This window comes from Maniola jurtina, chromosome 25, assembly GCF_905333055.1.
Source record: "Maniola jurtina chromosome 25, ilManJurt1.1, whole genome shotgun sequence".
Taxonomy (NCBI): Eukaryota; Metazoa; Arthropoda; class Insecta; order Lepidoptera; family Nymphalidae; genus Maniola; species Maniola jurtina.
In genome coordinates this window covers 2,917,074-2,943,576 of record NC_060053.1, presented here as the reverse complement: position 1 = coordinate 2,943,576, position 26,503 = coordinate 2,917,074, and the positions used below count along the sequence as shown (strand labels likewise).

The window sequence follows — 26,503 nt, the reverse complement described above, 5'->3', positions numbered from 1 at the left end:
GCTCCTGTAATTTATTTTTAGCGAATTTTGTGGGACTGTCTTTTATCTGTCGTCTGCGGTAACTCGTATACGGGATCTTATCAATGTCACTTCCTAACAATGATAAATATCTAAGAGTCGAGTCGCTTTTTCCTTATTTATGTCTGCGTATCGTAGCAACTCCATTTGTAATTATCTAAATTACTCGCTATCTGGCTTCTCTCAGTGTGTCGCAATTTTATGAAGTTGAGAACTGAGTTTTTTTAAACCCCCGACCCAAAAAAATTGGGTGTTATAAGTTTGAAGTGAGTATTTGTGTGTTTGTGTATGTCCCTGACCGTAGCTCCTAAAGGAATGAACCGATTTTGATTTAGTTTTTTTTTGTTTGAAAGGTACGGTTTGATCGAGGGTGTTCTTAGCTACTCGTATAATCCAAGAGAATCTGTTCAGGCTTTTGAATATTATCAGTTCTTTTCTAGTTTTCTTATTAGACCGGGTATTACTATCCGACCAATAGGCACATATTGGTATCCAGCCAAATTCTAATTAGGTGACGCACTGGCATGGTGGTGGTAGTGCGTAATGTATCACACTAATATTATAAAGGAGAAAGTTTGTATGTGTGTGTGTGTGTGTGTGTATGTTTGTTACTCCTTCACGCAAAAACTACTGGACGGATTGGGCTGAAATTTAGAATGGAGATAGATTATACCCTGGATTAGCACATAGGCTACTTTTTATCCCGGAAAATCAAAGAGTTCCCACGGGAATTTTAAAAAACCTACATCCACGCGAACGAAGTCGCGGGTATCAGCTAGTCAGCTAGTATAATATATTGGTCAAACCATTTCAAAACAAAAAGTTTAAAAAGCGTGAAAATAAATTGCTTAAAAATTTTAAAAACCTCCGACACAAAAACGCCGAGAAAGATTTAGGCCATAATCTACCGCGCTGGCCAAGAACGTATATCACGATATAACCCCATTAGATTTTAAGATTATTTTTTTTCTCTCGTCTGGCTTTACAAAGATTAGCCAATGTCACGCTTGTAGTTATTTGTAACAAGTTAGTTAAACTATTCAAGTATGGACCCCGTCTGTGCCGGCACTCGCCGACATACGCACGGTACCCCTTTAGAGCGCTTTTCAGTCAGTTTTAACAAAAAAAAAAAACACTCCAAAAAGGCAGAGCACGCCCGCCAGCTAACACCATACTTACATCAGTTTTTAACTAAGTACCTACTACAACACACTTAGTTAAAATGTTGATTTTATCTCTTCAACCAAAGAACCCGTATCTCTAGAGTTCGTACTTAATCCTTATAACATATTCTAGTGTCTACTCCCTACTATACAAGGATAAGTGTTAACACCCTTACAAGCTGCGAGAGCTGAAAATGTCCAAAGTGCATTTAAATTAGCTATCTTAAGCACTAAACCCATAATTATTTAGGGACTTCTTGTAGTAAAGTGTATTTATACATGCCACTATACCCTCGAACCTCATTTCTCTAACCGAAACTATCATCATGATCAACCCATCGCCGGCTCACTACAGAGCACGGATCTCCTCTCAGAATGAGAAAGGTTTAGGCCATAGTCTACCACGCAGGTCGCTCGGACTTCACTTTTGAGAACATTTTTTTTTTTTTATGGAGAACTCTTAGGCATGCAGGTTTTCTTACGATGTTTTCACCGTTAAAGCCAGTGCTTAAAACGCATTCCATTCCATTTTCCATGTGTTCACTGCTGGACATAGGCCTTACCAAGAGCGCGACACCGAACACGGTTCTCCACCTTCCTCATCCACCCGCTCCCCGCCACCTTCTTCAGGTCATCGGTCCAGCGGGCAGGAGGTTTTTCACATAACTTCGAAAAATCAGGGGTCGCCCGGGATCGAACCCACCAACCTACCGATTGGGAGTTGGATATCTTAACCACTGGGCTATCATAGCCGAAACTATAAAACTTTCTAATTTTGCAGTTACCAGTGGAACAATGTATGCCGCCAGAATTATACCAACCTGGGATATACAGTGGACTACGGAACCCGCTCCACCTAGCCCAGATGCCAGAAATCGATCCGTACCATTTGGAACCAGGTCTAATGCAGGACTTTAGGACGAACACACCACCAGTACGGGTCAACCCTGAGAACTCTAGTGTTTATTACAATAAAACTTCGTTGGATCGGGGAACTAGCACACTGCCACATAGGAAAACTAGTGGTGAGTTGATTTGTTAAGTATTTATTAGGTACTAGCTGATGCCCGCAGCTTCGCCCGCGTGGATTGGTCAGATCCCCTGCAGCATCAGGATTGAGGAGTTGGACTCCAAGTTTTTTATGAAACAATGTCTCAAAGTTCCTCTATCGATTAAAAAAGAAATGACGCAAATCGGTTCAGAAATCTCGGAGATTTTGGTGTACATAGGTAGAAAAACACAACTCCCTTTTTGAAAGTCGGTTAAAAAAGTAGCCTATGTTACTCCCTGGTCAATTTTCTACTTGTCTGTGAAAATCCCGTCAAAATCGGTTCAGCCGTTCCCAAGATTAGCCTTTTCAAACAGACAGACAGACAGACAGACAGACAAAAATTTTATAAACGTGTGATTCAGTTATAGTATCGTTCAAATAACCATATAACCTTAATATGCGGTAGTTATTTCGAAATTACAGACAGACACTCCAATTTTATTTATTAGTATAGATATTAGTTGTATCCTCAAACAGGGATCTACCGGCGAAATATAGTAGAGTAAGAAATTATTATATCCCGGGGACGGACATAGGTTACTTTTTATCCCGGAAAATCAAACAGTTCCCACGGGATCTTTAAAAACTTAAATCCGCGCGAAGTCGCGGGCATCCCCTAGTGTCAAATAAGAAATCTGTAACCCCTATCTTGCCAACGATTTTTTGCTTATTGCGGTCGCGTAGTTCATAGCACCTCAGTCGTGCCCGTGAACTTAGCAGAGCATATGCCAGCAGATCAAAAATAAAAAGGAGTTCCCTTCGCATGCAGAAGAGTTCTATAGTTCCTGATACTTTTTAAAGATAGTTCTGGCGTTTTTGCTAAAAAAATCGCAGTTGAAATAATGCTCTGCTAACTTCCGGTAGCAGATCATTTTCGAGCAAAGCGAAAAAAAAAGAGTTCTCTGTACGCACGTATCTCAGTTCTATAGTTCCTCATACTTTATAATGATAGTTCTGGCATATAAACCTAAAAAAAGTCAAATGAAAAAATCAATAAATTTTCAAATTTAGTCATCATAAGTAATTTAAAAAAATTCTAGCAGCTAGAACTCAAATCTCAGAACCTAGAACTCTACGATTTCTTATAGCTCATTAACTAAGCTATAAAATAAAGCTATTAATTAGCCCAGAACTCACAAAGAAGTCCCAGCAGAGCATAGAAGAATAGTTATAAACAATAAATTTTCAAACTTCACACCAAAAGTTGTTAAAAAATTTCCAGCTGCTAGAACTCTCATCTCAGGGGCTAGAACTCCTCGATTTATTATAGATTATTAACATAGCTATAAAATAAAGCTATAAACTAGCCCAGAACTCTCAAAAACGTGCCAGCAGAGCATACCAAAAGAGTCATGATACACTAATTTTCAAACTTATTATCATAAGCCATGAAAAAAAATCCAGCTGATAGAACTCTGATCTCAGAGGCTAGAACTCCTCGATTTTATTAATATTATTGATAAAGCTATAAAAGAAAGCCATTAACTTGCCCAGAACTCTCAAAAAAGTGCCAGCAGAGCATACAAGAAGAGTCATAAACGATAAATTTTCAAACTTAAAAATCACAAGTTACTAAAAAATTTCCAGCTGCTAGAACTCTCATCTCAGGGGCTAGAACTCCTCGATTTCTTAAAGATTATTAACATAGCTATGAAACAAAGACATTAACTAGCCCAGAACTCTCAAAAAAGTGCCAGCAGAGCATACAAGAAGAGTCATGATGCACTAATTTTCAAACTTATTATCATATGCCATGAAAAAAATTCCAGCTGCTAGAACTCTGATGTCAGAGGCTAGAACTCCTCGATTTCTTAAATATTATTGACAAAGCTATACAACAAAGCCATTAACTAGACCAGAACTCTCAAAAAAGTGCCAGCAGAGCATACAAGAAGAGTCATAAACGATAAATTTTCAAACTTAAAAATCACAAGTTACTAAAAAATTTCCAGCTGCTAGAACTCTCATCTCAGGGGCTAGAACTCCTCGATTTCTTTAAGATTATTAACATACCTATTGAACAAAGCCATTAACTAGACCAGAACTCTCAAAAAAGTGCCAGCAGAGCATACAAGAACTGTCATAAACGATAAATTTTCAAACTTAAAAATCACAAGTTACTAAAAAATTTCCAGCTGCTAGAACTCTCATCTCAGGGGCTAGAACTCCTCGATTTATTATAGATTATTAACATAGCTATAAAATAAAGCTATAAACTAGCCCAGAACTCTCAAAAACGTGCCAGCAGAGCATACCAAAAGAGTCATGATACACTAATTTTCAAACTTATTATCATAAGCCATGAAAAAAAATCCAGCTGATAGAACTCTGATCTCAGAGGCTAGAACTCCTCGATTTTATTAATATTATTGATAAAGCTATAAAAGAAAGCCATTAACTTGCCCAGAACTCTCAAAAAAGTGCCAGCAGAGCATACAAGAAGAGTCATAAACGATAAATTTTCAAACTTAAAAATCACAAGTTACTAAAAAATTTCCAGCTGCTAGAACTCTCATCTCAGGGGCTAGAACTCCTCGATTTCTTAAAGATTATTAACATAGCTATGAAACAAAGACATTAACTAGCCCAGAACTCTCAAAAAAGTGCCAGCAGAGCATACAAGAAGAGTCATGATGCACTAATTTTCAAACTTATTATCATATGCCATGAAAAAAATTCCAGCTGCTAGAACTCTGATGTCAGAGGCTAGAACTCCTCGATTTCTTAAATATTATTGACAAAGCTATACAACAAAGCCATTAACTAGACCAGAACTCTCAAAAAAGTGCCAGCAGAGCATACAAGAAGAGTCATGAACGATAAATTTTCAAACTTAAAAATCACAAGTTACTAAAAAATTTCCAGCTGCTAGAACTCTCATCTCAGGGGCTAGAACTCCTCGATTTCTTAAAGATTATTAACATACCTATTAAACAAAGCCATTAACTAGACAAGAACTCTCAAAAAAGTGCCAGCAGAGCATACAAGAAGAGTCATGAACGATAAATTTTCAAACTTAAAAATCACAAGTTACTAAAAAAATTCCAGCTGCTAGAACTCTGATCTCAGAGGCTAGAACTCCTCGATTTCTTAAATATTATTGACAAAGCTATAAAACGAAGCCATCAACTAAACCAGAACTCTCAAAAAAGTGCCAGCAGAGCATACAAGAAGAGTCATAAACGATAAATTTTCAAACTTGAAAATCACAAGTTACTAAAAAATTTCCAGCTGCTAGAACTCTCATATCAGGGGCTAGAACTCCTCGATTTCTTTAAGATTATTAACATACCTATTGAACAAAGCCATTAACTAGACCAGAACTCTCAAAAAAGTGCCAGCAGAGCATACAAGAAGAGTCATGAACGATAAATTTTCAAACTTAAAAATCACAAGTTACTAAAAAATTTCCAGCTGCTAGAACTCTCATCTCAGGGGCTAGAACTCCTCGATTTCTTAAAGATTATTAACATACCTATTAAACAAAGCCATTAACTAGACAAGAACTCTCAAAAAAGTGCCAGCAGAGCATACAAGAAGAGTCATGATGCACTAATTTTCAAACTTATTATCATACGCGATGAAAAAAATTCCAGCTGCTAGAACTCTGATGTCAGAGGCTAGAACTCCTCGATTTCTTAAATATTATTGACAAAGCTATAAAACGAAGCCATCAACTAAACCAGAACTCTCAAAAAAGTGTCAGCAGAGCATACAAGAAGAGTCATAAACGATAAATTTTCAAACTTAAAAATCACAAGTTACTAAAAAATTTCCAGCTGCTAGAACTCTCATCTCAGGGGCTAGAACTCCTCGATTTCTTTAAGATTATTAACATACCTATTGAACAAAGCCATTAACTAGACCAGAACTCTCAAAAAAGTGCCAGCAGAGCATACAAGAAGAGTCATAAACGATAAATTTTCAAACTTAAAAATCACAAGTTACTAAAAAATTTTCAGCTGCTAGAACTCTCATCTCAGGGGCTAGAACTCCTCGATTTCTTTAAGATTATTAACATACCTATTGAACAAAGCCATTAACTAGACCAGAACTCTCAAAAAAGTGCCAGCAGAGCATACAAGAACTGTCATAAACGATAAATTTTCAAACTTAAAAATCACAAGTTACTAAAAAATTTCCAGCTGCTAGAACTCTCATCTCAGGGGCTAGAACTCCTCGATTTCTTAAAGATTATTAACATACCTATTGAACAAAGCCATTAACTAGACAAGAACTCTCAAAAAAGTACCAGCAGAGCATACAAGAAGAGTCATGATGCACTAATTTTCAAACTTATTATCATACGCCATGAAAAAAATTCCAGCTGCTAGAACGCTGATGTCAGAGGCTAGAACTCCTCGATTTCTTAAATGTTATTGACAAAGCTATAAAACGAAGCCATCAACTAAACCAGAACTCTCAAAAAAGTGCCAGCAGAGCATACAAGAAGAGTCATAAACGATAAATTTTCAAACTTAAAAATCACAAGTTACTAAAAAATTTCCAGCTGCTAGAACTCTCATCTTAGGGGCTAGAACTCCTCGATTTCTTTAAGATTATTAACATACCTATTGAACAAAGCCATTAACTAGACCAGAACTCTCAAAAAAGTGCCAGCAGAGCATACAAGAAGAGTCATGATGCACTAATTTTCAAACTTATTATCATACGCCATGAAAAAAATTCCAGCTGCTAGAACTCTGATGTCAGAGGCTAGAACTCCTCGATTTCTTAAATATTATTGACAAAGCTATAAAACAAAGCCATTAACTAGACCAGAACTCTCAAAAAAGTGCCAGCAGAGCATACAAGAAGAGTCATGATACACTAATTTTCAAACTTATCATCATACGCCATGAAAAAAATTCCAGCTGCTAGAACTCTGATCTCAGAGGCTAGAACTCCTCGATTTTTTAAATATTATTGAAAAAACTATAAAACGAAGCCATCAACTAAACCAGAACTCTCAAAAAAGTGCCAGCAGAGCATACAAGAAAAGTCATAAACGATAAATTTTCAAACTTAAAATCACAAGTTACTAAAAAAATTCCAGCTGCTAGAACTCTCATCTCAGGGGCTAGAACTCCTCGATTTCTTAAAGATTATTAACATACCTATTGAACAAAGCCATTAACTAGACAAGAACTCTCAAAAAAGTGCCAGCAGAGCATACAAGAAGAGTCATAAAGGATAAATTTTCAAACTTGAAAATCACAAGTTAATGGCTTTGTTTGATAGGTATGTTAATAATCTTAAAGAAATCGAGGAGTTCTAGCCCCTGAGATGAGAGTTCTAGCAGCTGGAAATTTTTTAGTAACTTGTGATTTTTAAGTTTGAAAATTTATCGTTTATGACTCTTCTTGTATGCTCTGCTGGCACTTTTTTGAGAGTTCTGGTTTAGTTGATGGCTTCGTTTTATAGCTTTGTCAATAACATTTAAGAAATCGAGGAGTTCTAGCCTCTGACATCAGAGTTCTAGCAGCTGGAATTTTTTTCATGGCGTATGATAATAAGTTTGAAAATTAGTGCATCATGACTCTTCTTGTATGCTCTGCTGGCACTTTTTTGAGAGTTCTTGTCTAGTTAATGGCTTTGTTCAATAGGTATGTTAATAATCTTTAAGAAATCGAGGAGATATAGCCCCTGAGATGAGGGTTCTAGCAGCTGGAATTTTTTTAGTAACTTGTGATTTTTAAGTTTGAAAATTTATCGTTTATGACTCTTCTTGTATGCTCTGCTGGCACTTTTTTGAGAGTTCTGGGCAAGTTAATGGCTTTGTCTTATAGCTTTGTCAATAATATTTAAGAAATCGAAGAGTTCTAGCCTCTGAGATCAGAGTTCTAGTAGCTAGATTTTTTTTATGGCGTATGATAATAAGTTTGAAAATTAGTGTATCATGACTCTTCTTGTATGCTCTGCTGGCACTTTTTTGAGAGTTCTGGTCTAGTTAATGTCTTTGTTTCATAGCTATGTTAATAATCTTTAAGAAATCGAGGAGTTCTAGCCCCTGAGATGAGAGTTCTAGCAGCTGGAATTTTTTTAGTAACTTGTGATTTTTAAGTTTGAAAATTTATCGTTTATGACAGTTCTTGTATGCTCTGCTGGCACTTTTTTGAGAGTTCTGGTCTAGTTAATGGCTTTGTTCAATAGGTATGTTAATAATCTTAAAGAAATCGAGGAGTTCTAGCCCCTGAGATGAGAGTTCTAGCAGCTGGAAATTTTTTAGTAACTTGTGATTTTTAAGTTTGAAAATTTATCGTTTATGACTCTTCTTGTATGCTCTGCTGGCACTTTTTTGAGAGTTCTGGTTTAGTTGATGGCTTCGTTTTATAGCTTTGTCAATAATATTTAAGAAATCGAAGAGTTCTAGCCTCTGACATCAGAGTTCTAGCAGCTGGAATTTTTTTCATGGCGTATGATAATAAGTTTGAAAATTAGTGCATCATGACTCTTCTTGTATGCTCTGCTGGCACTTTTTTGAGAGTTCTTGTCTAGTTAATGGCTTTGTTCAATAGGTATGTTAATAATCTTTACGAAATCGAGGAGTTCTAGCCCCTGAGATGAGAGTTCTAGCAGCTGGAAATTTTTTAGTAACTTGTGATTTTTAAGTTTGAAAATTTATCGTTTATGACTCTTCTTGTATGCTCTGCTGGCACTTTTTTGAGAGTTCTGGTTTAGTTGATGGCTTCGTTTTATAGCTTTGTCAATAACATTTAAGAAATCGAGGAGTTCTAGCCTCTGACATCAGAGTTCTAGAAGCTGGAATTTTTTTCATGGCGTATGATAATGAGTTTGAAAATTAGTGCATCATGACTCTTCTTGTATGCTCTGCTGGCACTTTTTTGAGAGTTCTTGTCTAGTTAATGGCTTTGTTCAATAGGTATGTTAATAATCTTTAAGAAATCAAGGAGTTCTAGCCCCTGAGATGAGAGTTCTAGCAGCTGGAAATTTTTTAGTAACTTGTGATTGTTAAGTTTGAAAATTTATCGTTTATGACAGTTCTTGTATGCTCTGCTGGCACTTTTTTGAGAGTTCTGGTCTAGTTAATGGCTTTGTTCAATAGGTATGTTAATAATCTTAAAGAAATCGAGGAGTTCTAGCCCCTGAGATGAGAGTTCTAGCAGCTGGAAATTTTTTAGTAACTTGTGATTTTTAAGTTTGAAAATTTATCGTTTATGACTCTTCTTGTATGCTCTGCTGGCACTTTTTTGAGAGTTCTGGTTTAGTTGATGGCTTCGTTTTATAGCTTTGTCAATAACATTTAAGAAATCGAGGAGTTCTAGCCTCTGACATCAGAGTTCTAGCAGCTGGAATTTTTTTCATGGCGTATGATAATAAGTTTGAAAATTAGTGCATCATGACTCTTCTTGTATGCTCTGCTGGCACTTTTTTGAGAGTTCTTGTCTAGTTAATGGCTTTGTTCAATAGGTATGTTAATAATCTTTAAGAAATCGAGGAGTTCTAGCCCCTGAGATGAGAGTTCTAGCAGCTGGAAATTTTTTAGTAACTTGTGATTTTTAAGTTTGAAAATTTATCGTTTATGACAGTTCTTGTATGCTCTGCTGGCACTTTTTTGAGAGTTCTGGTCTAGTTAATGGCTTTGTTCTATAGGTATGTTAATAATCTTAAAGAAATCGAGGAGTTCTAGCCCCTGAGATGAGAGTTCTAGCAGCTGGAAATTTTTTAGTAACTTGTGATTTTAAGTTTGAAAATTTATCGTTTATGACTCTTCTTGTATGCTCTGCTGGCACTTTTTTGAGAGTTCTGGTTTAGTTAATGGCTTCGTTTTATAGCTTTGTCAATAATATTTAAGAAATCGAGGAGTTCTAGCCTCTGACATCAGAGTTCTAGCAGCTGGAATTTTTTTCATGGCGTATGATAATAAGTTTGAAAATTAGTGCATCATGACTCTTCTTGTATGCTCTGCTGGCACTTTTTTGAGAGTTCTGGTCTAGTTAATGGCTTTGTTCAATAGGTATGTTAATAATCTTTAAGAAATCGAGGAGTTCTAGCCCCTGAGATGAGAGTTCTAGCAGCTGGAAATTTTTTAGTAACTTGTGATTTTTAAGTTTGAAAATTTATCGTTTATGACTCTTCTTGTATGCTCTGCTGGCACTGTTTTGAGAGTTCTGGTTTAGTTGATGGCTTCGTTTTATAGCTTTGTCAATAACATTTAAGAAATCGAGGAGTTCTAGCCTCTGACATCAGAGTTCTAGCAGCTGGAATTTTTTTCATGGCGTATGATAATAAGTTTGAAAATTAGTGCATCATGACTCTTCTTGTATGCTCTGCTGGCACTTTTTTGAGAGTTCTGGTCTAGTTAATGGCTTTGTTCAATAGGTATGTTAATAATCTTTAAGAAATCGAGGAGTTCTAGCCCCTGAGATGAGAGTTCTAGCAGCTGGAAATTTTTTAGTAACTTGTGATTTTTAATTTTGAAAATTTATCGTTTATGACTCTTCTTGTATGCTCTGCTGGCACTGTTTTGAGAGTTCTGGTTTAGTTGATGGCTTCGTTTTATAGCTTTGTCAATAACATTTAAGAAATCGAGGAGTTCTAGCCTCTGACATCAGAGTTCTAGCAGCTGGAATTTTTTTCATGGCGTATGATATTAAGTTTGAAAATTAGTGCATCGTGACTCTTCTTGTATGCTCTGCTGGCACTTTTTTGAGAGTTCTGGTCTAGTTAATGGCTTTGTTCAATAGGTATGTTAATAATCTTTAAGAAATCGAGGAGTTCTAGCCCCTGAGATGAGAGTTCTAGCAGCTGGAAATTTTTTAGTAACTTGTGATTTTTAAGTTTGAAAATTTATCGTTTATGACAGTTCTTGTATGCTCTGCTGGCACTTTTTTGAGAGTTCTGGTCTAGTTAATGGCTTTGTTCAATAGGTATGTTAATAATCTTAAAGAAATCGAGGAGTTCTAGCCCCTGAGATGAGAGTTCTAGCAGCTGGAATTTTTTTAGTAACTTGTGATTTTTAAGTTTGAAAATTTATCGTTTATGACTCTTCTTGTATGCTCTGCTGGCACTTTTTTGAGAGTTCTGGGCAAGTTAATGGCTTTCTTTTATAGCTTTATCAATAATATTAATGAAATCGAGGAGTTCTAGCCTCTGAGATCAGAGTTCTATCAGCTGGATTTTTTTTCATGGCTTATGATAATAAGTTTGAAAATTAGTGTATCATGACTCTTCTGGTATGCTCTGCTGGCACGTTTTTGAGAGTTCTGGGCTAGTTTATAGCTTTATTTTATAGCTATGTTAATAATCTATAATAAATCGAGGAGTTCTAGCCCCTGAGATGAGAGTTCTAGCAGCTGGAAATTTTTTAACAACTTTTGGTGTGAAGTTTGAAAATTTATTGTTTATAACTATTCTTCTATGCTCTGCTGGGACTTCTTTGTGAGTTCTGGGCTAATTAATAGCTTTATTTTATAGCTTAGTTAATGAGCTATAAGAAATCGTAGAGTTCTAGGTTCTGAGATTTGAGTTCTAGCTGCTAGAATTTTTTTAAATTACTTATGATGACTAAATTTGAAAATTTATTGATTTTTTCATTTGACTTTTTTTAGGTTTATATGCCAGAACTATCATTATAAAGTATGAGGAACTATAGAACTGAGATACGTGCGTACAGAGAACTCTTTTTTTTTCGCTTTGCTCGAAAATGATCTGCTACCGGAAGTTAGCAGAGCATTATTTCAACTGCGATTTTTTTAGCAAAAACGCCAGAACTATCTTTAAAAAGTATCAGGAACTATAGAACTCTTCTGCATGCGAAGGGAACTCCTTTTTATTTTTGATCTGCTGGCATATGCTCTGCTAAGTTCACGGGCACACCTCAGTCTACCTTGCAAATTATGTAGGTGCTCAATAGTAGAGCCTCGATAGCTCAACGGTTGAGGAGCGGATTGAATTCCGAAAGGTCGGCGGTTCAAACCCCACCCGTTGCACTATTGTCGTACCCACTCCTGGCACAAGCTTTACGCTTAATTGGAGGGGAAAGGGGAGTATTAGTCATGATTAGCATGGCTAATATTCTTAAAAAAAAATGCTTTCATCAGATAAGCAGCCAGACGCTTACTCGTCATAACTGGAACCTAAAAAATCCATTACTTGCTGTGACAAGCACTTAGTAAAAACAAAATATTTGCAAGTCAGCTTTTCAAGAATGTCAAGTCAAGGGTGGTATTTAGATTCAGTCTGGGGGTTAATAAAGCGTGAAAATAATTGACTTGACACTTGTTAAACTGATTTTCATAATTGCTATTTGCGTTGGAAAAAAGTACAAGAGTAAAAAATAATAATTTTTGTATGGAATCGTTACTGCGCCAAGAAAATACTATTTCCCACTAAAGAGTGGGAGGTTCTGGGTTCAATTCCTGATGTCTGGTGGGGTCTTTTTGGGAATTTATGATTATTATTAGAGTTCCGTACCCGAAGAGAACCCTTTGGGTGGGATGGGATGAGAATGGAACCATACTACTAAGCCTCCGCTGTACGTCCGTCCGTCCGTCTGTCCGTCTGTCTGTCCGTCTGTCTGTCTGTCTGTCTGTGCGTCTGTCAGTCCGTCTGTCAGTACTCAGGCTGTATATCGTGAACCGCAATAGTGAATCTCATTCAAGTTTCCTCACGATAGTTTCCTTCACCGTTAAATCAAGTGATATTTAATTACTTAACTCCAAAAAGTAGAAGGTGCGTGTCCAGGACTAAACCACAGACCCCTCCGAATAGGTGACCGAAATCTTAACCACTAGACCTTCAGGAAGCGTATGAATAAATAACGCTTTTAATTTTGTTCACAGTAACCACATCGCAACTAGAAATGAAACCGAGCGGGCCGAAATCCGTCGAAACCAATTCTAGGCAACCCGAAGATAAACCTGAGGGTAGGTGAGAAAACACTGAGTTTTACGCAGAAACCAAAATGTAGTTCCGCACAACGTGATTTAGTGACTATGTGGACAATTATAACATTAAAAATAATCTAAATTATTTAAATAAAAACTAAAACTAAGGGAGTTTGTGCACTAGATAAATCCGAATTTGATTAAGTACTGTTTCAAGTAACGACTTCTAAGGACATGGTAACGGGCCGCCATCTTTTGAAGAATGTGTGTAAATTAGTATTTTATTACTAATTTGCCTATCTGGATTTCTAATTTGAAATACCTAACTTTGAAGTTTGAAGTAACTTAAATTCGAGATTTATTTATTGTGCTTATTTTTTTTCGTAATACATAATTGTTTTAAATAAAAATTTAGAGATACGACTAGAAGCAGTGCACAAGAACCCTAAGACTTTTTCGCAATCGGCTATATTCGAAAGCAAATTGTTTTAAAAATGTTTGGTTTTAAATTATAATAAAAATAAGAACGGAAACAAACTTTTGAAACGCGAACGATCAGTTGTATTTTGAGTGTAGAAACACTTTAACCTCAAAGTGAAATGGACCTTATTTGTATCAGCTTAAGGTTTGAAATTAATCTACGCCTGAAAGTTGTAATGAAAATGAGCAGTACTCAAAAAACGACTTAAAAACAGTGGGGCTTAGGTCCATTTTATTCGGACGTTGAATTGTTTCGATAGCTATTTGAAATTTAATGTTGCCAGTATTTTCTGTGACACGGTGTTTTAAAAGTATGTGTCCATCTTAAGACCGTGTTATATTAAAGTGTCCTTTCTTATCAAGTTTCATAATAATATTGAACTAATGTGATTATTCAAATAATAATTTTGAAAGCTTTTTTATATTAATATGAAAATAAATTTGTTTTTCTGCCCTTTATTGGTAAAACTTTTACGTGAATAACCAATAGTAAAAATAAATAAGTACTTAATTATAAAAAATAGCGATTAAGTTTTACCAATAGCTAGGTTTTAAAATGAAAGACCTAAAAATGTTAGATTTGTTTTTATTGAATTACATTATTATAATTGTAATGCATCTAGTACACATTGATAGCGAAATCCGTTCGCCGATTTTCGGCCAATATGCTCCTTGCGTATTGGGCAAAGATCATTTTAAGAAAACCTATACAAATCGGCAATTCGGCCAGCACTAGAATAAATACATGATCGCTGAGTGTATCGTTTTGGCCAAACACATTGAACTTATGTGTCATAGGCACTTTATTATGTTGATTATTTATGTATAAACATTTAATGTGAACTCTATGAAAATATTAACAAAGAATATTATGTCAATTGTGCTTAAAAATATAATTGTTGTCTTAACTTCTTTTTAACGGCTTAAGACTGAGATTTTAATATATAATATTATAGGTAATTTATCGATTGTTTATATAAATATCTATTAAATAATAATAAATAATCAAAAATGGACGTGAATATGAAAATTGCATATTAATAAAAACATTATTATTGTTGTAAAATTGTATATATTTATTGTAAATAGTTAAAAGTTATTCGATGTACAGATAAATAAATGAATAAATAATAATAATTGATAGAGAATGTTGCCATAATAGATAAGAATTTAATTTTTATTAAAAAGTTTTGTTTTAAAACGTGATGCGATTCGAGACAAAATATCCATCCAAATTCAAGAAAGAAACGCAGAATACTTTGACATCCTGAGGCTGGTCTAAAAATTATAAATATGTACAATTTGCAGATGAAAAAATTGTTTATGCTTATTTAGTATTTTAAAGCAAAATTTTTGTTTTTTTATTATCGATTGAAGTAGGTAGGTATTTAATATGTATAGAAAAACTGTTGAAAGACACATTTTTTTTTACATTATACCATTGTCTCGTATCGCGTCTAGTTAGAAACAACATTAATAAATTAATCATAAGAAACCAGAGCTTCTCGGGAAGTTGAAAATTACCAATTGGTTTAAGTATTATAATTGTTTTGATTAGTCTATGCGCACACGAAACGATTTTTCATTTAGATAACTCCAACACGATACGTGACCGCGCTTGCAATTTATAGACAACGATCGGCCTTAGTAGAAGTGGCTTGTAAAATTGTACGCCCAACTAGCGTTTTCTCGTTCGCAGAATTTAGGTTTCCTAAAGATCCATTATAATTTCTCAAAATCTTTTTAGCATATCTACGTTGTAGAAAGAACTAGCATGCATAATATGCATAATTTCTAGTTTCTAGACCCAGCGATTTGAACTTATAGACCTGTATACTATGCCAATCAGTCTCACATACATATTATAAAGGCATACTTTCAAGAATCAATACGCGTGAAGAGTCAAATCAAATCGACGCGACGCGAGGTGTAAGTCCAAAATACACTATACATGCAAATGTGTTTCAACCTTAATATTAATTCTTCAAAGTTCCGTACATTCTGAATTCAAGTCTGATGACTTTCTGTTATTTAGCAGCTGAATCTATTATCGGTTGATCAAAATTTTTAATTTTACAGTGTAAATATCCAATTTTATAATTAAAAATCGGTCAGATAAAAATCGTGTCGTGTGCGCCTATACTTATTGTTAAAAGATCTTAATTTTTAGTTTATAAACGTACTTATTGTGAAAAATTATAATTACCTAATTGTGTTTTTTTAATTATAAAAAGCGTGTTTATGTGTATCTCTTTCATATTCAATTTTAGCTCTCTTTTTTGTCTCTCACACAGAACTGTACTAACAGTAATTTTTTTTTGTGAAAGTATTTTTTTTTTTGAAAAAAAAAAAAGTTTCAATAATAAACATTTATTTGAAATATAATATGTTGGCGATTGGATTAATTTAAAAGAAAAATAATGTCTTTACGTTTGTATTAAATAATAAATAATAGTGTGACACAAAATATTACGAAATTGTTAAAGTATCTACATTTCATGATAATTTTCATTTCTTTAAAAGAAATAAATGTAATTTATATGTGAAAAAAAGTATTTTTATTTCTTCCTTCAGTCAATATACCTACTTACATTCGTGAAAACTACTGAGCCGATTTGTATCTAGAGTAGTTCACTCCAAACAAGCAAACTTAGTTTGCATCTCCTTTGAATATACTCTATCCACTGAAAAGAAGTTAGTATAGCGTTTTCTCTGTTATGTAATCCCATACATATGATAGAGACAACAAACTCAGTGGGCGTTAACCATTTTGAGCTGCCAAACCAATCACAAACCAAACTATGTTTCCGAATTGAATTTCGAATGTTCTTGAAAACATTTTCGAATTGAATTTCGAAAGTTTTTTGAAAAACATGTTTGTGATCGGTTGGCCACTCAATATGGTTAACGCTGACTACTGAACTTTTATCTCTATCATCTGTATGGGATTATATAACACAGAGAGGCCTATGCTAACTTCTTTCCGTGGATAGGGTATATACATTAAAATGTAATAAAATATTACAGATTATGACTAATATCTGTGTCTATGGTTTACTAGATTTCCGTTAAAATATTTGATTTCAAAATTACACGGGCTTACTTTAAACACGTGTAACTTTGAAACTAAATACTTTATGACAAATAATAGAACTCTGATTAATCATAAAAATAGGTAGGTATCCATCAATATTTTTTATAACTATATATATTAATGTATGAATAATAACTAATATATATTAATGCATGAATATTTTATTCTTTAAAAGTTAAAATAATTGTAAAGGTAACTCACGAACAACTTTCAAAGTTGCCTACAGAGAAGTTTCTAACTTAATTCATTCAGGTGCATAAATTAAATAAGAATTTCCTTATCAGCTAAAGAAAATAAGTTGGTAACAAGATAACTTTGGGCGAATAGATACCCAAGTTCTGTATGCTAGCACGTAGATATTGATCATCACTTTGTGATAATTTCAAGTGTTGTAATTGGCTGATTAATGAGGGACTTGTGGCCTATACGCCATCCGCGGAAAAAAGTTAGTATAACACTCTCTCTCACGTAATCCCATACAAATGATAGAGACATAAATCTCAGTGAGTGCTAACAGCTTTCCTACCAATCACGAAGTCTCGAGCATCATCTTTTTTTATTCATTATAGGCAAGCGCTTGACCATAATCATACCTGATGGAAAGTGATGGTGTGGCATAAGATGAGACGCGTTTGTAACCTAGAAGATGCCTATTCACTCTTGTTTTAAAGAAACCCGGATTATAATTGAAAGGAAACATGGATCGCGGAAGAGTATTCCAAACCTTAGTCATGCATATGAGTTTGGTGCGTGTAGATGGAATGTCGACGACATAAGGATGGAAACTCCCGACGTCTTGCTGTTCGGTGGTAAAATGGTGAAGGGGGGACAAGATCGAAAAGTTCCTGTGCACATTCTCCGAAATATATCCTACTAGAGTATGCCCGCGGCTTCGCCCGCGTGGATTTCGGTTTTTTAAAATCCCGTAGGAACTCTTTGATTGTCCAGGATAAAAAGTAGCCTATGTCCTTCCCCGGGATGTATCCTGTCTGTACCAAATTTCATTAAAATCGGTTCAGCGGTTGGGCCGTGAAAACGTAGCAGACAGACAGACACACTCGCATTTATAATATTACTAGCTGATGCCCGCGACTTCGTTCGCGTGGAAGTAGATTTTTTAAAAGTCCCGTGGGAACTCTTTGATTTTCCGGGACAAAAAGTAGCCTATGTGCTAATCCAGGGTATAATCTATCTCCATTCTAAATTTCAACCCAATCCGTCCAGTAGTTTTTGCGCTAAGGAGTAACAAACATACACACACACACACACACACACAAACTTTCACACCGCCTTTATAATATTATTGTGATATTAGTGTGAAGTGTGATAGATTATAGTATGGATAGATATGGATAAAACACCGATAAGCCGGGGACCTTACGGCGGTGATCGAGACTGAAGTTTCGCTAGCAAAGGAGAGTCTTCGCCTATGAGTCTCCTAGCTCGACGATCAACGGCATCCAGACTCCCGCGTTAGTTAGTACTTAGCGGAGCCATCGTCTAGCTAGTATAAGGTACTAGATGATACTCGTGACTTCATAAGCAATTAAAGGGGAACGCACACTTATCCGAGCCGAACACGTCGAACGAGTCAAACGAAACGAATTTTAGAATTCTGTGTATGAAATCTCATGAAACCTCGCACACGTCCCCGCGTCGAATCGTCTGAATCGGAAGTGTGCGAGATTTCATGAGATTTCATAAGGCCAAGAGGCTCGGATAGGTGTGCGTTCACCTTTAAAGTGTATTTTTGACGGTAGACACAGACTCCTTGCTAATTTAGAAACATGAGAACAAGCTGCTCGGATAAACATCGCCCGTAGCGTCACGAAGCTGCGTGAGTAATTTTGAGTTATGTGGTAAATAAAGCTGCTTTAAGAGGGGTCTCTCCGTCACTCGCTCCATACAAACGTAGTTCGTCTCTCATTGGAATACTAACCAATCATACTCAATGGAATTTTGTAGAAACGTTCCGGGAACTAATATCTATGCCTGTGGTTTTCCAGATTTCCGTTAAAATATTCAGTTTCAAAGTTACGCGGTCTTAAAAATTCACATACACATCTTTGAGCCCCTGTAATTTTAAAACTACATATTTTTAGACAAATCTAAAACACCACAGGCACAGATATTAGCTTCTAGAATATGTCTGCAAAACTTCATGGACTTTGGTTGCTTAATATTCAAATGAAATTGGGACTACGATTGTATGGAGTAAGTGACGGAGAGAGCCCCGTAAATACTATAAATAATTCAGAAGCAAAAATTGCCTCCTTGGAAGCAAGTATGAGATGTTATCTTCCCGTGCAAAATGAGTCTGAAAAAGTTTGTAAAGTTTGGCATGAAAATAACATTTGCCAAATTGGATTTGTCAGCATTTATCGTACTAATTGGTATGTATACCTACCTACCGTACTGATTGGTATTGGGTAGAGAAATAATAGGTTTTGATTTACGGATGAGCAGAGTTTGGATGAAAATGGGTAAAAAGTTGCTATAATAATGCGATTATTTAATTGGTACGTGTCGATGATAGTCTGCGATCGAGCCTTGGAACTCTCGACTGGAAGGCTGACAGGCTTTTTAGGGTTCTTCGTTGTCCGTCTGTCTGTCAAGAAACCTATAGGGTACTTCCCGTTGACCTAGAATCATGTTTGGCAGGTAGATAGGTAGGTCTTATAGCACACATAAAAGGAAAAATCCGAAAACCGTGAATTTGTGGTTACATCACAAATAACTATTAAAATGTGGTCATGAACAAAATTAGTATTTTCAACTTTCAAAGTGAGGTTACTATACCAAGTGGGGTATCATTTTAAAGGGCTTTACCTGTACATTCTAAAACAGATTTTTATTTATTTTTATGCATAGTAATTTTTGGTTTATCGTGCAAAATGTCGAAAAAATACCCGAGTTTGGAACCCTCAGGGCGCGAGTCTGACTCGCCTAGTAACTAAATAATTATATGTATTCAAATGTTACAGTTATCTTACTTTACAGTCTCATAGATTTGCATCGAGTTTCAAATTTCAATAAATCAATATTCTCTAAAAATTCCATCAGAATAAGTGACAACAGTTAAAAGTCTATTAGAGTGGACAATAAATAAACGACAGACAAACACATTTGACACCATTTCTGTTTTATAGATATTTTACAGTCCGATATAGGTCAATGGTTGAACCATCAACGCTATAATTACAGTTTTATGTTACCCGCCACGCTGACAAATAGGGTAATAAATTATGTAATGTGTATCTATTTTATGTTTTTATTCGTTTCCGTATTAAAATGGTTTCTGACCGCTCTGGTGCAGTGGTTAGCACTGCGGTTTTATAAGTAGAAGGTCCAGGATCGATTCCCAACAGCGGCCATTTGGGAATTTAGAGGAGTCTCTCCGTCCCTCGCTCCATACAAACGTAGTGCGTCTCTCATAGGTATACTAACCAATCATACTCCATGGAATTTTGTACAAATATTCCGGGAATATCTATGCCTGTGGTTTTCCAGATTTCTGTTAAAATATTCGGTTTCAAAGTTACGTCTTAAAAATTCACATACAAATCTTTGAACTCCTCTATTTTTGGGGATAAAAAGTAGCCTATACCCACTTATTTGTATACGGGAGCGTATCTCTGTACCAAATAGATGATACACGACACGCGACTTTGTCCATATGGAATTAGTTTTTTTTTAATCCGGTGGGAATTTTTTGATTTTCCGGGACAAAAATTAGCCTGTGTCCAACCCCGGGATGCAAGTTATCTCTGTTCATCAAAATCGGTTCAGCGGATGGGCCGGGAAAAGTAGACACTAGACAGTCATACTTTTGCATTCATATTAATTAGTATGGGTTTTCTGAAATTGTCTATGGTCTGTGACTCTGGCCATGGGGAGTTACCTACCTACCGGCAAACAGTGTTGCCAGCTTTAATTTCACTTTCATTCATTACTCATCTTTTGGGTTCTAAAAGTAATAGCGCCCTGTAATTTTATTATTATAAGATAATATATGAATACATAATTATAATCTCAGAAGGTAGAATGCAAATCGCTGAATTGAGCTACAGGATAATAACAGGACGCGAAAGGGCATAAATAAAATATAACAAGGTAAATGGCTGTCATATTTTAATATTATTTCTTTTTGTGCCAATGTTGGTAATTGGGCATTTATGGATGAGATTATTCAGCAGTGTGTCGGCAAAGATCACAAGGCAATTAATTCACTTTGTGGCTGAAATTGATAAGATTTTAAGTATTATAATTAATTACATTGCTTTTGTCGTCATGCAGAAGCCTGTATACATTTAATAAAGAATCTTTTTTTTTTTGTTTTTTGTTTTCCTGGGGGGGGGGGGGGGGGGGGATCTTAGAACTAAATATTTTTAGGGTTCCGTACCTCAAAAGGAAAAACATTCCGTCATGTCCGTCTGTCTGACTGTCGATCTGTTGTGTCTGTCGAGAAAACCTATAGGGTACTTCCCGATGACCTAAAATCATGAAATTTGGCAGGTAAGTAGGTCTTATATTATTATAATAGCACAAGTATAGAAAACAATCTGAAAACTGTGAATTTGTGGTTATATCACACAAAAAATAAATAAAGCGTGTTCTATTACTAAAGCGCAATCTTTAATCAATAATAATCATTCGCAATCATAAATCCCATATAGATGGCGCTGTTGTTATTATTTTGCAGTATTGCATATAAAAGTGTTAAAATATTTTGTATGGTACGGAACCCTTCGTATGCGGGTCCGACTCGCACTTGGTCGTTTTTTCACTATAGGCAAAATTAGGCATTTTGACGGCAAGTGAATAATGGTAAGGATCACGACTCTCAACAATGAGGCAATATGACGCAAAGAGAAACATTCGCACCTATTGCATAAACGTGTCCACGTATCACCTCCTAAATAAACGACAACGTCCTGTCGGATAAGTTTATCATATCGATACAATCAAACGACGCGAGCGCAGCGAACATACTATATAAAAATACCTACATGCCCTTTCGTACTTTGCATGAATTTAGGGATCCGCAGTAAATTTTTCAAATATCAAGAGCAGTTATGCAGCTTCTTTCCATTTCCCAAATGAAAACTACGAATATTTCTGTGTGAAACAAGATCTGGTTTGGTAATTAACCAATGAAAGGGTAACAAACTGACAAAAATACATTTTTTTATATGTAGGTAGATATAGATTCTGTTCGCAAGTTAATCCTCGAATCCTGAATGAGATGAACATTGTTTAATTTTAACTTTAAAAGAACTTAAATTTTAAAACATACTGATTAATGTTAATGTCATGTAGGACAACTGGTGTTTCTAGGCTACGTACACTAAGCTTCTTGCTTTCGAAGCTTTCTAAGCTTTCTACAATATTATTGTGAATTGTCGAAAATTTCATTATTGTTTTTTCTTCGATCTTCTCAATGCTTTATTATACCATAGATATTTTACTTTCGTATTATATGGGGTATAAAATGCGTGCTCGTTGATGTGTAAGACGGAAGATACAAAACGCATGAGAGTAGAAGAGATAGCACTGTAAAAATAAACCAAAATGCAGTAGTTTTGATAACGTCAGACGCGTATGTAACTTAACTTCTTGTTTTTATATAAATAGAAATAATATCATGGTATCTTCTCTTGATATCCTGATCTTATCTTGAACCTTGTTTAATAAACAGGATAAAAAGAAAAAAAAGTTAGTACAGACATGAGCTTTCCAATTAAAAGTTAAACGGTCTAAGTACATTCAAGTTTTCTTGCAATGTTCAGCCATCTACGAGATATACGATACAGCTACAAGAGACGAACTGTTTTTCTGTTTCCATAACTTTTTCTCGTCATTTTATCTTGATATACTCATAAATAAGAATCAGGGATACAGAAAATATAGATTCAGAACTGTGTTGCCACTTCATAATCATAACTTTGCTATAATATATATCTGCAAGGTATAGTCTAAGAGATGACTGCAAGAAACTGCTCCACTTATACGTATGTGTTTCCTTCCCTTTTCTTAGGGGTTTTCTTAAAGGCCGATTCACACCAATTGCGTATGCAGCACGTACACGTGACACGTGCGTAGTGACGCGCGTGAATCCGTAGATATAACTGCACGTATTACGTCTACGCGAACGTTCACGCCACGCAAGCGGTATGCCATACAGTTCCATACATTACAACGAAATGGTACGCGCTACGCCACGTTTACGCAGCCTGTGTGAACGAGCTGTTATTGTACAAGTTAAGATAGAAAATACATGAACTTTTTTTACGTGTTTATAAAGTAACACTAAATATCTAAATGTAAAAGTAAATCTCGAGCGAAGTTGAAATTTTTATAGAACTAACAGGTACCAAATGCAATTTTTGTCATCATTTTTATAAAATAATAATAGGTAGGTAAGTACCTACTAAATTAAAAAATGAGTACCTAGGTAAATTTTGCTCCCCTAGCTACGGTCACAGCCACGGCCATGGCCGTAAGGTAGTACCAATTTGGTAGGTTTGCTGCTAAAAGTTGAATAATAAATTAATCGTGTTCCTACAATATAATTATTCAATGTAGGTAAGTACTGTGTCAGTTCAATGAGTTCATCTGTGGAAGAAATGTTCTGGTACAACGGGTATTAATCCTTTACGGGTTTTAAAGGTTATCTCTTGGCCTATAAGATAAATAAAAGAAGGAGTAGCCCACAAATCGAAATGGCCGCATCTGTCAATTATCGTGCTGCTGCCGCTCGCACTGGAAATAAGAGCAAAACAAAGATGGCGGACGCGGTATCCAAAACACATGAATGGACGCGCGATATTAGCGCATAATAACGTTTCATGGAAGAATGTCCTATTCAAGTAACTTATATGGCCTTTTTGAAACCATATTTTGGTAAATTAGGTGCCTTTTAGGGCCCTGTCTCACTAGGACACCAGTGGCGGAGCAACCAGGCACACTGTCAACAAAATGAATATTTTATTACTTTGCCCAAGATAGGGTGGGCATTATTCATAATGGCCGAGAAAAGTGATTAATCATGCTGTTTTATCACATTGTCTAATTGAGTCGGGCATTTTGAATACAGACCGGCCATTATTAATAGTGCCCGGACTTATAAAATTGCCCGTAACATATACAGTTCTGTGGGAGGTACTTCATCCGGTGTCCGCTTGGTTGCGCAACCAATTTGATGGCTTCAGCCGTGGTAACCCGCTGGTGTCGCAACCACTGAGTTCTTTTAAAAGGTTACGTTCCTTACTTGCTTTTTTTTGTATTTTGCATTGAAATACCTTTTATTATTTTCATTAGTACAAAAAAATGTAGACGACTTAACTTTTTTCTAATATCTGAACTCTGAAGATGGAGAAAATAAATTAATACGTAAAAGATTTTATTTTTTTAACAGAATGCTAAAATCTTAAAAGGTTTAGTTTTTCATTTATCTCGAATCTCTATTTCTATTAATATCAAGGCAATTAAAATTAATTTTTTTATCATATTGTAGGACTGATCACTCAGTCTAACCTATTAAATTAAATATGTGCTACTGTTTAAAAAAGTTTTTAGTAAAATGTAATTAGGTAATGGACACTGTATTTATTCAAATGAAAATAAAATAAAAATTCCTCAGCAAATAAATAAAGGTACGTAACGTTTAACAGGGCTCTCTTCGTCACTCGTTTCCACTCGTTTCATACAATCGTAGTTCCAATTTCATTTGAATATTAAGCAACCAAAGTCCATGAAATTTTGCAGACATATTCTAGAAACTAATATCTGTGTCTGTGGTGTTTTAGATTTTTCTAAGAATATGTAGTTTTAAAATTACAGGGGCTCAAAGATTTGTATGTAAATTTTTAAGACCGCGTAACTTTGAAACCGAATATTTTAACAGAAATCTAGAAAACCACAGACATAGATATTAGTTTCTAGAATATTATGTCTGCAAAATTTCATTGACTTTTGTTGCTTAATATTCAAATGAAATTGGAACTACGATTGTATGAAACGAGTGACGGAGAGAGCCCTCTTAAACCCTTTTGTAATAGTTTTGTTGAAACTCCGAGAAACACCTGAGTCCACCATACATTTATAGAGATAATTTCGTTTATCTTGAAGTTAAGAATCGGTAATGAAAAAGTTGACTTTAAACAAATGTAACAGGTTTGATTGGCCAAGCATTAAATTAAAGTTATCTTAAAACGGAAACTCAGTTAATTGAGCTATTCAAAATCAAATAGATAGACTCCAAATAATACTTTCCTTTCTACAAAACAAATCTTATCGATACCAAATACCAGCCAAGATCTTTCGATACAACTTGTTTAACAGGGCTCTCTCCGTCACTCGCTTCATACAATCGTAGTTCCAATTTCATTTGAATATTAAGCAACCAAAGTCCATGAAATTTTGCACACATATTCTAGAAACTAATATCTGTGTCTGTGGTGTTTTAAATTTTTCTAAAAATATGTTGTTTTAAAATTACAGGCGCTCAAAGATTTGCATGTAAATTTTTAGGACCGCGTAACTTTGAAACCTAATATTTTAACGGAAATTGTTAAACCACTGACATATATATTAGTTTCCGGAACACGTATGTCTGCAAAATTCCATTGAGTATGAATTATGATTGGTTAGTATTCCAATGACAGACGAACTACGTTTGTATGGAGCGAGTGACGGAGAGACTCCTCTTAAGCGTTGCACCTGCTTATTTCTTTTAAAATAAACCAATACAATGGCCGCTCTCAGTTCTGCTCTTTAGTTTCGTATTTCGTTTTTAAATCACAAATCCGATGGCGATGGAATATATTTTGTTTATTCAAAACGGAATACATGCTACTTAATATTAACTTCGAAAATGAATTTACAATTCAGTCGTGCAGTTAGTTCGTAGAGTTCTTTTGAACAATAAGTTATTTACATGGACGTAAGTACAGAAAATAATTTTGTAATAACCATACTTTACACTCAAATGACGCTCGCTGCTCCTGTCAGCGTCAATATGGCGAAAATGAAGTTGCTTGATAATAAAAAATTTGAAAGCTAAAAGTTAAAAAATCCATTAAAAGTATGCTCCTGGCAAAAGCATATTACACAATCGAAGATTATGTTACTGATAAAAAAGTATGGATTTTACTCGCTCCAGCAATGCGCGGGGCTGCAATTGCTTGTATGGAATATTAATGGAAATTGAACAATTGAAAAGAGCTCTTTCATTTGACACCCAACTTGATACAATAGCAAAAAAAATTTTTTGGAGATCACTTTTTTTTATGTAACCTCCGTTAGGTCAATTTTTTTCGTATAAAATATAGACTATGACACCCGGACCTTTACAACGAATTAATGACACCTCATTCATCAAAATCGGTCCAGTAGTTAAAGCGCTACGGTGGAACACATAGAATCTGGATACAAACATACATACATACATAGAGTGCCAAAATCATAACCCTTTCCTTTTGGCTTTGCCGCAGTCGGGTAAAAACAGGTCGGCAATCGCAGGTCCAGCTCGTACATATCACACTTCACACTAATATTATAAAAGCGAAAGGTGTGTGTATGTGTGTGTGTTTGTGTGTATGTATGTTTGTTACTCCTTCACGCAAAAACCACTAGTCGGATTTGACTGAAATTTGGAATAGAGATAGATGATATCCTGGATTAGCACATAGGCTACTGTTTATCCCGGAAAATCAAAGAGTTCCCACGGGATTTCGAAAAACCTAAATCCACGTGGACGTCGCGGGCATCGGCTAGTATTACTGTACTAATTCATTGAGGTCATTGCTCTTAATTCACAAAATGAATGTATTTTAATAGAATAATT

The 26,503-nt window shown here is 35.3% G+C and overlaps 1 protein-coding gene across 1 annotated transcript in view; it reads left to right on the top strand.

The window, feature by feature from the left end:
- Positions 1 to 13,219, top strand: part of LOC123877972 — a 180,409-nt gene extending 167,190 nt beyond the window's left edge. Inside the window, exons 21-22 of the mRNA XM_045924921.1 lie at positions 1,963 to 2,206; positions 13,038 to 13,219. Of these exons, the coding sequence (XP_045780877.1) occupies positions 1,963 to 2,206; positions 13,038 to 13,129 (336 nt within the window). The 3' untranslated portion in view covers positions 13,130 to 13,219. The remainder of the gene's footprint in view (positions 1 to 1,962; positions 2,207 to 13,037) is intronic.
- The last annotated feature ends 13,284 nt before the right edge of the window (positions 13,220 to 26,503 follow it).